Below are 13,390 nucleotides of genomic sequence, written 5' to 3'. Positions count from 1 at the left end.
CACTCTTTACTGTAGGCGACCTGTCCACGCAGAGCGCTCCGCCTGCGGCGCCTCCCCAGCAGCACCTCCTCCTACCTCCGTGCAGCGCGGCAGAGTCCGGACTCCTGAAGCCTTCCCCCTCCAGCGACATCCTGTGCTCGGCCTTCACCAGTGACGCCGCGCTCTCCGCACCCAGCTTATCTGGCCAGGGACAAGGTAAACCCCGCGCGCACTGCTCCCATCATTCAGTGCCGGCCGGACAGATTCAGAGCTGCCATCTAGTGGCGGCTGGCGGGAGCGCAGTCCATGGGTAGTGCCCGATTTGTGGCACCACAGTGCCGGGCTGTGTGATATTAGCTGTAGAGCTCTGTGCTGTAAATCCTCTGTGCTGCTGGTAGGGGTGCGGGGCTCACGTGTCGGTGTCTTGTCTCTGCTGTGTTTTTTGTCTCTGTCCTTCTTGTCTCCTGTTTTATTCCGTTTCCATCACAGGCTGGGCCAAGTTTAACTGTGCGTCCGAGCGGGTCTCCTTCAAAGCGGCGGGCAGGAGGACGCGATTTCTCAGTACGCCCTGCTTGGCTCTTTGTGTGTAACTCTTTACTCCTTCCTCGTCTCTCTCCTCCGTCCCCCTCCTGCTCGCATGCTCCCCTCCCCCTAACACATACTGACCCGGCTGCATTACAGGACGGGGGTCCGGGGACCGGATCCAGGCCTAGTCTAGGGAAGTGTGGAACTACAGCTCCCAGCACGCCAACCCCACACCTGGCAAGACTAACACTCTCTGCTTTAGTTTCGCAGTAGAGGTGTGTTGCATGCTGGGAGGTGTAGTCCCCCGCCATAGCCGATGAGTCTCCTGTCTGAAAATAAGACCAAGTTCAAAGATCCCAAAAATGTTTTGGAGGTCACCGTACACCCCCCAGAATACAGAGGAGCATGAGCTGCCACAGAGCAGAAGCTTGGCAAAAAAAAATATTTCTTCGGCGCTCCATTGGGAGACCCAGACGATTGGGTGTATAGCTACTGCCTCCGGAGGCCACACAAAGCATTACACTAAAGAAGGGAATTTTGTTACTTACCGTAAATTCCTTTTCTTCTAGCTCTTATTGGGAGACCCAGACGATTGGGGTATAGCTACTGCCCTCCGGAGGCCACACAAAGCACTACACTAAAAAGTGCAAGGCCCCTCCCCTTCTGGCTATACCCCCCCGTGGTATCACGGGTTCTCCAGTTTTAGTGCCAAAGCAAGAAGGAGGAAGCCAATAACTGGTTTAAACAAATTAACTCCGAATAACGTCTGAGAACTGAAAAACCGTTCAACATGAACATGTGTACCCGCAAACAACCAAGAAATCCCGAAGGACAACAGGGCGGGTGCTGGGTCTCCCAATAAGAGCTAGAAGAAAAGGAATTTACGGAAAGTAACAAAATTCCCTTCTTCTTCAGCGCTCTATTGGGAGACCCAGACGATTGGGACGTCCAAAAGCTGTCCCTGGGTGGGTAAAGAGATACCTCATGTTAGAGCTGCAAAACAGCCCTCCCCTACGGGGATGTCACTGCCGCCTGCAGGACTCTTCTACCTAAGCTGGCATCCGCCGAAGCATAGGTATGCACCTGATAATGTTTGGTGAAAGTGTGCAGACTCGACCAGGTAGCTGCCTGGCACACCTGTTGAGCCGAAGCCTGGTGTCGTAATGCCCAGGATGCACCCACGGCTCTGGTTGAATGGGCTTTCAGCCCTGAAAGAACCGGAAGCCCTGCAGAACGGTAGGCTTCCAGAATTGGTTCTTTGATCCATCGAGCCAGGGTGGCTTTAGAAGCCTGCAACCTCTTGCGCGTACCAGCGACAAGGGCATCGGAACGGCGTATGGGCGCCGTGCGGGAAATGTAGATTCTGAGTGCTCTCACCAGATCTAGCAAACGTAAACATTCTCATACCGGTGAACCGGATGAGTGCAAAAGGACGGTAAGGAGATATCCTGATTAAGATGAAACGAGGATACGACCTTAGGGAGAAACTCCGGAATGATGCGCAGCACTACCTTGTCCTGGTGAAACACCAGGAAGGGAGCCTTGGATGACAGAGCTGCCAGCTCAGACACTCGCCGAAGCGATGTGATCGCAACGAGAAACGCCACCTTCTGTGACAGGCGAGAAAAGGAAACTTCCTTCAGAGGCTCGAAAGGCGGCTTCTGGAGAGCAACTAGAACCCTGTTCAGATCCCATGGATCTAACGGCCGCTTGTACGGGGGTACGATATGACAAACCCCCTGCGGGAACGTGCGCACCTTAGAAAGACGTGCTAGACGCTTCTGAAGAAACACGGATAGTGCTGAGACTTGCCCTTTGAGGGAGTCTAGCGACAAGCCCTTTTCTAACTCCTATTGTAGGAAGGAAAGAAAAGTAGGCAATGCAAATGGCCAGGGAGACACTCCCTGAGTAGAGCACCAGATTAAGAAAATCTTCCACGTTCTGTGGTAGATCTTAGCAGACGTGGGCTTCCTAGCCTGTCTCATGGTGGCAACGACCCCTTGGGATAATCCTGAAGACGCTAGGATCCAGGACACAAAGGCCACACAGTCAGGTTCAGGGCCGCAGAATTCCGATGGAGAAAACGGCCCTTGAGACAGTAAGTCTGGTCGGTCTGGTAGTGACCCCGGTCAGCCGACCGTGAGATGCCACAGATCCGGGTACCACGATCTCCTCGGCCAGTCTGGTGCGACGAGTATGACGCGGCTGCAATCGGATCTGATTTTTGCGCAGTACTCTGGGCAAGAGTGCCAGAGGTGGAAACACATATGTGAGCCGGAACTGCGACCAATCTTGCACTAAGGCGTCTGCCGCCAGAGCTCTGTGATCGCGCGATCGTGCCATAAATGCCGGTACCTTGTTGGTGTGCCGAGACGCCATTAGGTCGACGTCCGGCACCCCCCAGCGGCAACAGATTTCCTGAAACACGTCCGGGTGAAGGGACCATTCCCCCGCGTCCATGCCCTGGCGACTGAGGAAGTCTGCTTCCCAGTTTTCTACGCCCGGGATGTGAACTGCGGATATGGTGGATGCTGTGTCCTCCACCCACATGAGGATTCGCCGGACTTCCTGGAAGGCTGCTGACTGCGTGTCCCTCCTTGGTGGTTGATGTATGCCACCGCTGTGGAGATGTCCGACTGGATTCGGATCTGCTCTCTTTCTAGCCACTTCTGGAAAGCTAATAGGGTAAGATACCCTGCCCCGATTTCCAGAACATCGATCTGAAGGGTGGACTCCTGCTGAGTCCACGTCCCCTGAGCCATGTGGCGGAGACAAACTGCTCCCCACCCTGACAGACTCGTATCTGTCGTGACCACTGCCCAGGATGGGGGCTATGACAATGAGGTGGGAATAAGCCACTATTGCAGAGAGTCCTCGGCCGTCAGGGAAAGGGAGACTTCCCGTCCAGGGAGGTTGACTGCCCATCCCATTGGCGGAGAATGTCCCATTGCCGTTGGCGCAGATGAAACTGCGCAAAGAGAACTGCCTCGATGGCTGCCCCATCTTCCTTAGGAAGTGCATGAGGCGCCTTAAGGGGTGCGACTGGCCTTGAAGGAGAGACTGCACCTCTGTCTGCAGTGAACGCTGCTGGTTCAGCGGAAGCTTCACTATGGCTGATAGAGTGTGAACTCCATGCCGAGATACGTTAGTGATTGAGTCGGAGACAGATTTGACCTTGCCAAATTGATGATCCACCCGAAAGTCTGGAGAGTCTCCAGCGTAACATTCAGGCTGCGTTGGCATGCCTCGAGGGAGGGTGCTTTGACGAGTAGATCGTCCAAGTACGGGATCACCGGGTGTCCCTGAGAGTGCAAGACTGCTACCACTGCTGCCATGACCTTGGTGAACACCCGTGGGGCTGTCGCCAGACTGAATGGCAGAGCTACGAACTGAAGATGTTCGTCTCCTATCACAAAACGTAGAAAACGTTGGTGCTCCGTAGCAATTGGCACGTGGAGATAGGCATCTTTGATGTCTGTTGAGGCAAGGAAGTCTCCTCGAGACATTGAGGCAATGACGGATCGGAGGGATCCCATCCGGAACCGCCTGGCGTTCGCATGCTCGTTGAGCAGTTTCAGGACCAGAACAGGACGGAAGGAACCGTCCATTTTTGGAGCCACAAAGAGATTGGAGTACAAACCCTCGCCCTCGTTCCTGAGGGGGGACAGGGATCACCACTCCTTCTGCTCTTAGAGCGTCCACCGCCTGCAGCAGGGCATCTGCTCGGTGGAGAGGTGGGGCCGTTCTGAAGAATGGAGTCGGAGGACGAGAACAGAACACTGTCCTGTGCACGTGAGCACAATGTCCGTCACCCACCGGTCTGTGACCTGTGGCAGCTAAATGTCGCCAAAGGCGGGGGAGTCTGCCATCAACCGCGGATGCGGAGAGAGAGAGAGAGAGAGAGCTGAGAGTCCTGAGGAGACCGCCTTGGTAGCGGTTCCTCCGGCTGCCTTCCTTGGGCGTGATTGAGCCCGGCCGGGATCTGAGCCCGTCTGAGGTTTTGTAGCCCTTTTGCACGAGGACAATTGGGACCTGCCGGAGCTTGGGAAGGACCGAAACCTCGACTGTACTTTTAGGACAGTATTAACAGGGTAAGTCGCAGTGCAGACATTGCGGGGTTACGGACGCCTCTGCGGTACAGATGTCCCTGCTCAAGGTCAGCTGCGCAAGAACAGCTGAAAAGGTTAGGTTGCCAATACGGCTGTGGATGCCGGAGCAACCGACACGCCGATAGCCTCCTAGACAGATTTCAACCAGAGTCCATCTGTCTGTGAATGGCATCTTTAAGTGAAGCCCCATCTCCAGTGCAACTATGGCTCTATATGCAAGCCTGGAGATTGGAGAATCCACCCTTGGACCCTGGGTCCAGCGCTGACCACGTCAGGGGAAAAGGGATAACGTGTATCCTAAAAACGTTTGGAGAAGACGCTTATCTGGTAAGCGTGGTGTTCCTGGACTGCTTCTCTGAAGTCAGCGTGGCCAGAAAAATACTCAATATCTGCGTGAGATACTGAAAAGGAACTTCTCCTGTTCGTCTCCTATCTCCACTGGGGGAGCTGAGGGAGAAAGATCCAACCTTCCATTGATGGACGCTATAGGATCATTCCGTATGGCGTTACCACCCGGTGTATCCGGATTGAGAGCGATGTCAGTATCAAAGCCCTGAAGAGCTGCCTTTTGGTCAAGTAGATTGCCCATGGGTGCAAGTCTCTATATTATGACTACTCCGTCCCTGTCCATGGACAGGGTTGACAGGAGGTTTCTTTGGCCACAACTAGTAGAGCCCCGGCAGACGAAGTGCTAGAGACCCCGTCAGACGACGTGCTACAGGGGAGCATGCACACAATGGGACGGTGTCATGAACAGCATCCCATGTAGTAAAAACAGCACTGAAATCTGTGTTGCTTTTTTGCCGCTGCCGACTAGCTATCTAGAAGTATCTAGCCAAGATTGGTGACCGTACATTGCAATGTATAGCATACAGGCATAAAGTACAAAAGACCACTGCAGCACAAGCAATACAAGCAGCATAGAAGCCTGTGCCCTGGCACCCCAGCTCTTCTGCTGCTGTATACTAGTCATCTAGGGGAATATAGCCCAGAAGAGTGACCATACAGTGCAATGTATAGCATACAAGCACAAGTACAAATGCACACTGCAGCCCATGCAATACAAGCAGCATAGAAAAAAACCTGTGCCCCAGCACCCTTGGTTTTCTGCTGCTGTAGTCTAGCCATTCCAGGAGAATATAGCTAAGACTAGCGACTGTACAGTGCAATGTATAGCATATAAGCATAAACACAAATGAACACCTCAGTCGTGCAATACAAGCAGCCTAGAAAGCCTGTGCCTTAGCACACCTGCTTTCCTGCTGCTGATGTGTCGCTCCCCAAGCGGGCATTTAGCGACCTATGCAGTAAAAAACAACACATGTACACACTGCAGTTATATCGTGGTCAGCACTATGTGTGCCTCTTACCGCCCGCCTATAAGCGGGTGTATGATCGCCACCGTCCTGCCTTGGTGCCGAAAGTCCGAGCTCGGACTGCAGTAATGGCTGCCGGCGTCTTCCCCAGCTCGTGTGAGGAGGGGCGGGCCGTGGGCGTGCCCCCAAGGCAGAGCGGGAATCCGGCGTCCGACAGTGTGCAGTGAGAGGGCTGGAGCATGTAAAAAGGCTCCAGCCCTCGGCGCTGCTGATTGCTCAGCGTCTGTCCCCTTCCCTGAGTGACAGGGAGGGGGCGGGAACGAAGCGGCACTAGGCCGCAGAAGCCGGGGACTGGATTTATAAGCGCCGCCGCCGTAAAAGCGCGGTCGGCGCCCAGTCCCCGGCGAACTACAAGTCCCAGCCGCGCCGCCGCTCCCGGAGCGTCCGGCGCGGTAGTTCCCAAAACACAAAGTCACTCAGCAAAGCTGCAGTGACTGTAACCCTTTACTGTCCCCGGCGCACTAGCACACCCAGCAAGTCTGGAGTGTGCTGTGCCTGTGTGTACGGGGACACAGAGTACCTGTAATGGTGCAGGGCCATGTCCCTGAACGGTACTCCAGCTCCGTATCCAGCAGGTTCAAATGGGTCTGTGGATGGAGCCCGGCGTCAGAGCTTTGAGGCCGGCAGGATCCCACTTCCTCAGAGCCCCTCAGGGGGATGTGGAAGGAAAGCAGCATGTGGGCTCCAGCCTCCGTACCAGCAATAGGTACCTCAACCTTACAACACCATCCACGGGTGAGAAGGGAGCATGCTGGGGGCCCTATATGGGCCCTCTTTTCTTCCATCCGAAATAGTCAGCAGCTACTGCTGACTAAAATCTGTGGAGCTATGCATGGATGTCTGACCTCCTTCGCACAAAGCTTGAAAACTGGAGAACCCGTGATACCACGGGGGGGTATAGCCAGAAGGGGAGGGGCCTTGCACTTTTTAGTGTAGTGCTTTGTGTGGCCTCCGGAGGGCAGTAGCTATACCCCAATCGTCTGGGTCTCCCAATAGAGCGCTGAAGAAAAGTGTAAGGCCCCTCCCCTTCTGGCTATACACCCCCCGTGGGATCACGGGCTGCTCAGTTTTCAAGCTTTGTGCGAAGGAGGTCAGACATCCACGCATAGCTCCACTGTTTAGTCAGCAGTAGCTGCTGACTATATCGGATGGAAGAAAAGAGGGCCCATACTAAAGGGCCCCCAGCATGCTCCCTTCTCACCCCACTTTTGTCGGGTGTTTGTTAAGGTTGAGGTACCCATTGCGGGTACGGAGGCTGGAGCCCACATGCTGTTTTCCTTCTCCATCCCCATGCGGGCTCTGGTGAAGTGGGATCTTACCGGCCTCCAGGCTCTGAGGCCGGGCTCCATCCACAGACCCGGAGATCCTGCTGGATACGGAGCTGGGTACCATCAGGGACAAGGCCCTGCAACATTCAGGTACTCTGTGTCCCCGTGCAGACAGGCACAGACACACTCCAGCGTTGCTGGGTGTTCTAGTGCGCCGGGGACAGTAGCGCTGTGCGCCTGGGTTTTACTCACTGCAGCTTAGCTGAGTGAGTTTATGTGGGGAACTACCGCGCCGGCCGCCATGGAGACAGCGGCGCGGCTGAGACTTGTGGTGCGCCGGGGACTTAGCGCCGACCGTGCTTTTACGACGGCGGCGCTGATTAATCTAGTCCCCGGCTTCTGCGGCCTAGTTACGTTCGTTCCCGCCCCCAGCCCTGTCAGTCAGGGCAGGGGAGAGACGATGTACAGTAGTCAGCGCCGAGGGCTGGAGTCTTATTTACATACTCCAGCCTTCTCACTTGGCACAGTGGGACGCCAGTTCCCGCTCTTTGTCTGCACACGCCCACGGCCCGCCCCTCTTCACTGGACGCCGGCAGCCATTCCTGCACGCAGTCTGAGCTGGAGAACGGACATAGCCCTGGGAGACCCAGACAGGGGATTCTGGCGACCACACACCCGCTGTTAAGCGGGCGGTAAGCAGCACATAGGTGCTGACCCCACTAGTGCCACAGTGTTGTTTTGTGTACTTTTGTCTGTACCTATATATTGCACTGTACGGTCGCTTCTTGGCTTATACCCCTATATTGCTCTGAGGAGACAACAGCATGTCATCCGCAAAAAGCAAGGGTGCCAAGGCACGGGCTTTATATACTGCCTGTACCGCGTGTGGGGCTGATCTACCGGCAGGTTCCACTGACCCCCATTGTGTGCAATGTTCGGTCCCTGTGCCACTTCGTCAGCCGGAGTCTATGCTAGTAGTGGCCCAGGCAGAGACGCCTGTGAACCCTGCCCCGGTGACGGGGACAGAGTTTGCAGTTTTTGCTGATAAGATGTCTGTGACTATGACAAAAATCCTAGAAACCTTGCAGTCCAGGCCGGTCACTCAGACCATGGGCACTGCTGATTCAATGTTTCCCGGTCCCCCTCAGTTGGAACTAATACGTGCTCCAAGGGGGTCCCAGGCATCACAGGCTGAGGGCTCTGACTCGGACGACAGTCCCAGGCAGCCTAAGCGAGCTCGCTGGGAGAGACACTCGGCGTCATCACGCGGGTCAGGGTCTCAGCGAGAGGATTCTCTGTATGATGAGACAGAACTAGGTGATCAGGAGTCTAATCCTGAGACTGCTCTCAACCTGGATACCCCTGATGGTGACGCCATGGTGAATGATCTTATAGCGGCCATCAATAGACTGCTGGATATTTCTCCTCCAGCGGAGGAGGCAGCAGCACAGCAGGAGAAATTCCATTTCCTGTATCCCAAACGTAAATTGAGCTCTTTTCTGGACCACGCTGACTTCAGAGAATCAGTCCAGAAACACCATGCTTATCCAGATAAGCGTTTCTCCAAACGCCTTAAGGATACACGTTATCCTTTTCCCCCTGACGTGGTCAAACGCTGGACCCAGTGTCCAAAAGTAGACCCCCCAATCTCCAGGCTTGCGGCTAGATCCATAGTTGCAGTGGAAGATGGGGCTTCACTTAAAGATGCCAATGACAGACAGATGGACCTTTGGTTGAAATCTGTCTATGAAGCTATCGGTGCGTCGTTTGCTCCAGCATTCGCAGCCGTGTGGGCGCTCCAAGCTATTTCAGCTGGTCTAGCGCAGGTGGACTCGATCATACGTCCATCAGTGCCGCAAGTGGCGTCCTTGACCTTGCAAATGTCTGCGTTTGCGACTTACGCTATCAATGCGGTCTTGGACTCTACCAGCCGTACGTCAATGGCGTCCGCCAACTCGGTGGTTTTACGCAGAGCCTTATGGTTAAAAGAATGGAAAGCGGATTCTGCTTCCAAGAAATGCTTAACCAGTTTGCCATTATCTCAAGACAGGCTGTTTGGTGACCAATTGGCGGAAATCATTAAACAGTCCAAGGGTAAGGACTCTTCCTTACCCCAGCCCAGATCAAACAAACCTCAGCAGTGGAAGGGACAGTCGAGGTTTCGGTCCTTTCGAGGTTCGGGCAGGACCCAATTCTCCTCGTCCAAAAGGACTCAGAAGGAGCAGAGGAGCTCAGATTCCTGGCGGACTCACTCACGCCCAAAGAAAGCAGCCGGAGGAACCGCTTCCAAGCCGGCTGCCTCATGACTTTCGGCCTCCTCTCTCCGCATCCTCGGTCGGTGGCAGGCTCTCCCGCTTTTGCGGCATTTGGCTGCCACAGGTCAAAGACCGGTGGGTAACAGACATTTTGTCTCACGGGTACCGGATAGAGTTCATTTCTCGTCCTCCGCCTCGGTTCTTCAGAACCTCCCCACATCCCGACCGAGCCGATGCTCTTCTGCAAGCGGTGTGCTCTCTAAGGGCAGAGGGAGTGGTAATCCCTGTTCCTCTTCTGGAAAGAGGTCAGGGTTTTTACTCCAATCTATTTGTGGTGCCAGAAAAGGACGGCTCTTTCCGTCCTGTTCTGGACCTAAAACTGCTCAACAAGCACGTGAAAACCAGGCGGTTCCGGATGGAATCTCTCCGCTCCGTCATTGCCTCAATGTCTCAAGGAGATTTCCTAGCATCAATAGACATCAAAGATGCTTATCTCCACGTGCCGATTGCTCCAGAGCACCAGCGTTTTCTACGCTTCGTTATAGGAGACGAACACTTTCAGTTCATAGCCCTGCCGTTTGGTCTGGCGACAGCCCCACGGGTTTTCACCAAGGTCATGGCAGCGGTGGTAGCAGTCTTGCATTCTCAGGGACACTCGGTGATCCCTTACTTGGACGATCTACTTGTCAAGGCACCCTCTCAAGAGGCATGCCAACACAGCCTGAACGTTGCGCTGGAGACTCTCCAGACTTTCGGGTGGATCATCAACTTTTCAAAGTCAAATCTGTCACCGACCCAATCACTAACATATCTTGGCATGGAGTTTCATACTCTCTCAGCGATAGTGAAGCTTCCGCTGGACAAGCAGCGGTCACTACAGACAGGGGTGCATTCTCTCCTTCAGGGCCAGTCGCATCCCTTAAGACGCCTCATGCACTTCCTGGGGAAGATGGTGGCGGCAATGGAGGCAGTCCCGTTTGCGCAGTTTCATCTGCGCCCACTTCAATGGGACATTCTCCGCCAATGGGACGGGAAGTCGACGTCCTTGGACAGGAAAGTCTCCCTTTCCCAGACGGCCAAGGACTCTCTTCAATGGTGGCTTCTTCCCACCTCATTATCACAGGGAAGGTCCTTCCTACCCCCATCCTGGGCAGTGGTCATGACAGACGCGAGTCTGTCAGGGTGGGGAGCAGTTTTTCTCCACCACAGGGCTCAGGGTACGTGGACTCAGCAGGAGTCCACCCTTCAGATCAATGTTCTGGAAATCAGGGCAGTGTATCTTGCCCTATTAGCCTTCCAGCAGTGGCTGGAAGGGAAGCAGATCCGAATTCAGTCGGACAACTCCACAGCGGTGGCATACATCAACCACCAAGGAGGGACACGCAGTCGGCAAGCCTTCCAGGAAGTCAGGCGGATTCTAATGTGGGTGGAAGCCACGGCCTCCACCATATCCGCAGTTCACATTCCCGGCGTAGAAAACTGGGAAGCGGACTTCCTCAGTCGCCAGGGTATGGACGCAGGGGAATGGTCCCTTCACCCGGACGTGTTTCAGGAAATCTGTCGCCGCTGGGGAAGGCCGGACGTCGATCTAATGGCGTCCCGGCACAACAACAAGGTCCCAACTTTCATGGCACGGTCTCGCGATCACAGAGCTCTGGCGGCAGACGCCTTAGTGCAAGATTGGTCGCAGTTCCAACTGCCCTATGTGTTTCCCCCTCTGGCACTCTTGCCCAGAGTGCTACGCAAGATCAGGTCCGATTGCCGCCGCGCCCTGCTCGTCGCCCCAGACTGGCCGAGAAGGTCGTGGTATCCGGATCTGTGGCATCTCACGGTCGGCCAACCGTGGGCGCTACCAGACCGGCCAGACTTACTGTCACAAGGGCCGTTTTTCCATCTGAATTCTGCGGCCCTGAACCTGACTGTGTGGCCATTGAGTCCTGGATCCTAGCATCTTCAGGTTTATCTCAAGGGGTCGTGGCCACCATGAGACAGGCTAGGAAGCCCACGTCTGCTAAGATCTACCACAGAACGTGGAAGATTTTCTTATCCTGGTGCTCGACACAGGGAGTGTCCCCCTGGCCATTTGCATTGCCTACTTTTCTTTCCTTCCTGCATTCTGGTTTGGAAAAAGGCTTATCGCTAGGCTCCCTTAAAGGGCAAGTCTCAAGCGCTATCGGTATTTTTTCAAAAGCGTCTAGCACGACTTCCTCAGGTACGCACATTCCTGCAGGGGGTTTGTCACATAGTCCCTCCGTACAAACGGCCGTTAGATCCATGGGATCTGAACAGGGTACTAGTTACTCTCCAGAAGCCGCCCTTCGAGCCTCTGAAAGATGTTTCACTTTCCCGGCTCTCACAGAAAGTGGCCTTTCTGGTAGCGGTCACGTCTCTTCGGAGGGTATCCGAGCTGGCAGCGCTGTCATCCAAAGCTCCCTTCCTGGTTTTTCACCAGGACAAGGTAGTGCTGCGTCCCATTCAGGAGTTTCTCCCTAAGGTGGTATCCTCTTTTCATCTCAGTCAGGATATCTCCTTACCTTCCTTTTGTCCTCATCCAGTTCATCGGTATGAAAAGGATTTGCATTTGTTGGATCTCGTGAGAGCACTCAGAATCTACATTTCCCGCACGGCGCCCCTGCGCCGTTCCGATGCACTCTTTGTCCTTGTCGCTGGTCAGCGCAAAGGGTCGCAGGCTTCCAAATCCACCCTGGCTCGATGGATCAAGGAACCAATTCTTGAAGCCTACCCTTCTGCGGGGCTTCCGGTTCCATCAGGGCTGAAGGCCCATTCTACCAGAGCCGTGGGTGCGTCCTGGGCATTACGACACCAGGCTACGGCTCAACAGGTGTGCCAGGCAGCTACCTGGTCGAGTCTGCACACTTTCACCAAACATTATCAGGTGCATACCTATGCTTCGGCGGACGCCAGCCTAGGTAGAAGAGTCCTGCAGGCGGCAGTTGCCTCCCCGTAGGGGAGGGCTGTCTTGCAGCTCTAACATGAGGTATTACTTTACCCACCCAGGGACAGCTTTTGGACGTCCCAATCGTCTGGGTCTCCCAATAGAGCGCCGAAGAAGAAGGGAATTTTGTTACTTACCGTAAATTCCTTTTCTTCTAGCTCCAATTGGGAGACCCAGCACCCGCCCTGTTTCCTTCGGGATTTTTGGTTTTTTCGGGTACACATGTTGTTCATGTTGAACGGTTTCAGTTCTCCGGCGTTACTTCGGATTGAATTTGTTTAAACCAGTTATTGGCTTTCCTCCTTCTTGCTTTAGCACTAAAACTGAGCAGCCGTGATCCCACGGGGGGTATAGCCAGAAGGGGAGGGGCCTTACACTTTTTAGTGTAATGCTTTGTGTGGCCTCCGGAGGCAGTAGCTATACACCCAATCGTCTGGGTCTCCCAATAGGAGCTAGAAGAAAAGGAATTTACGGTAAGTAACAAAATTCCCTTCTTTTTTATTATTATTTCTTCTATTTTTGAGTATTTTTATTTGATTATTATTTTTAATATTTGATTATTTTATTATGTATGATTATTATATTTATTAGTATTTTTATTAGTATTTTTATTTAACACACATATATATATATGTGTGTTTAATAAAATACTAATAAAAATACTAATAAATATAATAATCATACATAATAAATAAAAAAAATAATAAACAAATAAAAATACTCAAATATATGTATATATAAAAATTTTTTTTTAATGAACTTGAATTGCTAATTGGCCCTAAGATAGTATATAATTTTTTTTTTTTAACCCATTCTTTATTTCTGTCCCCTTCTTCTAAAGGCCAACCCTCCCCTATGATCACAGCAATGACTTGTGTAGCATACATATATCTCTATCGCACACACGCGCACACGCACACAT

At 53.4% G+C, this 13,390-nt stretch overlaps 1 protein-coding gene across 8 annotated transcripts in view; it reads left to right on the top strand.

Annotated features, from left to right (window-relative positions):
• The window catches only part of WNK1 (WNK lysine deficient protein kinase 1), a 79,358-nt gene that overhangs the window by 58,108 nt on the left and 7,860 nt on the right, over positions 1-13,390 (top strand). For 5 of the 8 annotated variants that reach the window (XM_075343599.1, XM_075343594.1, XM_075343595.1 and 2 more), the window contains 2 exons: positions 16-195; positions 469-561. In XM_075343599.1, coding sequence (XP_075199714.1) covers positions 16-195; positions 469-561 — 273 coding nt within the window. The remainder of the gene's footprint in view (positions 1-15; positions 196-468; positions 562-13,390) is intronic. The other 3 variants (XM_075343598.1, XM_075343596.1, XM_075343593.1) reach the window with 2 other exon arrangements.

This window comes from Anomaloglossus baeobatrachus, chromosome 4 (assembly GCF_048569485.1).
Source record: "Anomaloglossus baeobatrachus isolate aAnoBae1 chromosome 4, aAnoBae1.hap1, whole genome shotgun sequence".
Lineage (NCBI taxonomy): Eukaryota > Metazoa > Chordata > Amphibia > Anura > Aromobatidae > Anomaloglossus > Anomaloglossus baeobatrachus.
The sequence above is the reverse complement of the archived record's forward strand: the minus strand, read 5'-3'. Positions and strand labels throughout refer to the sequence as shown.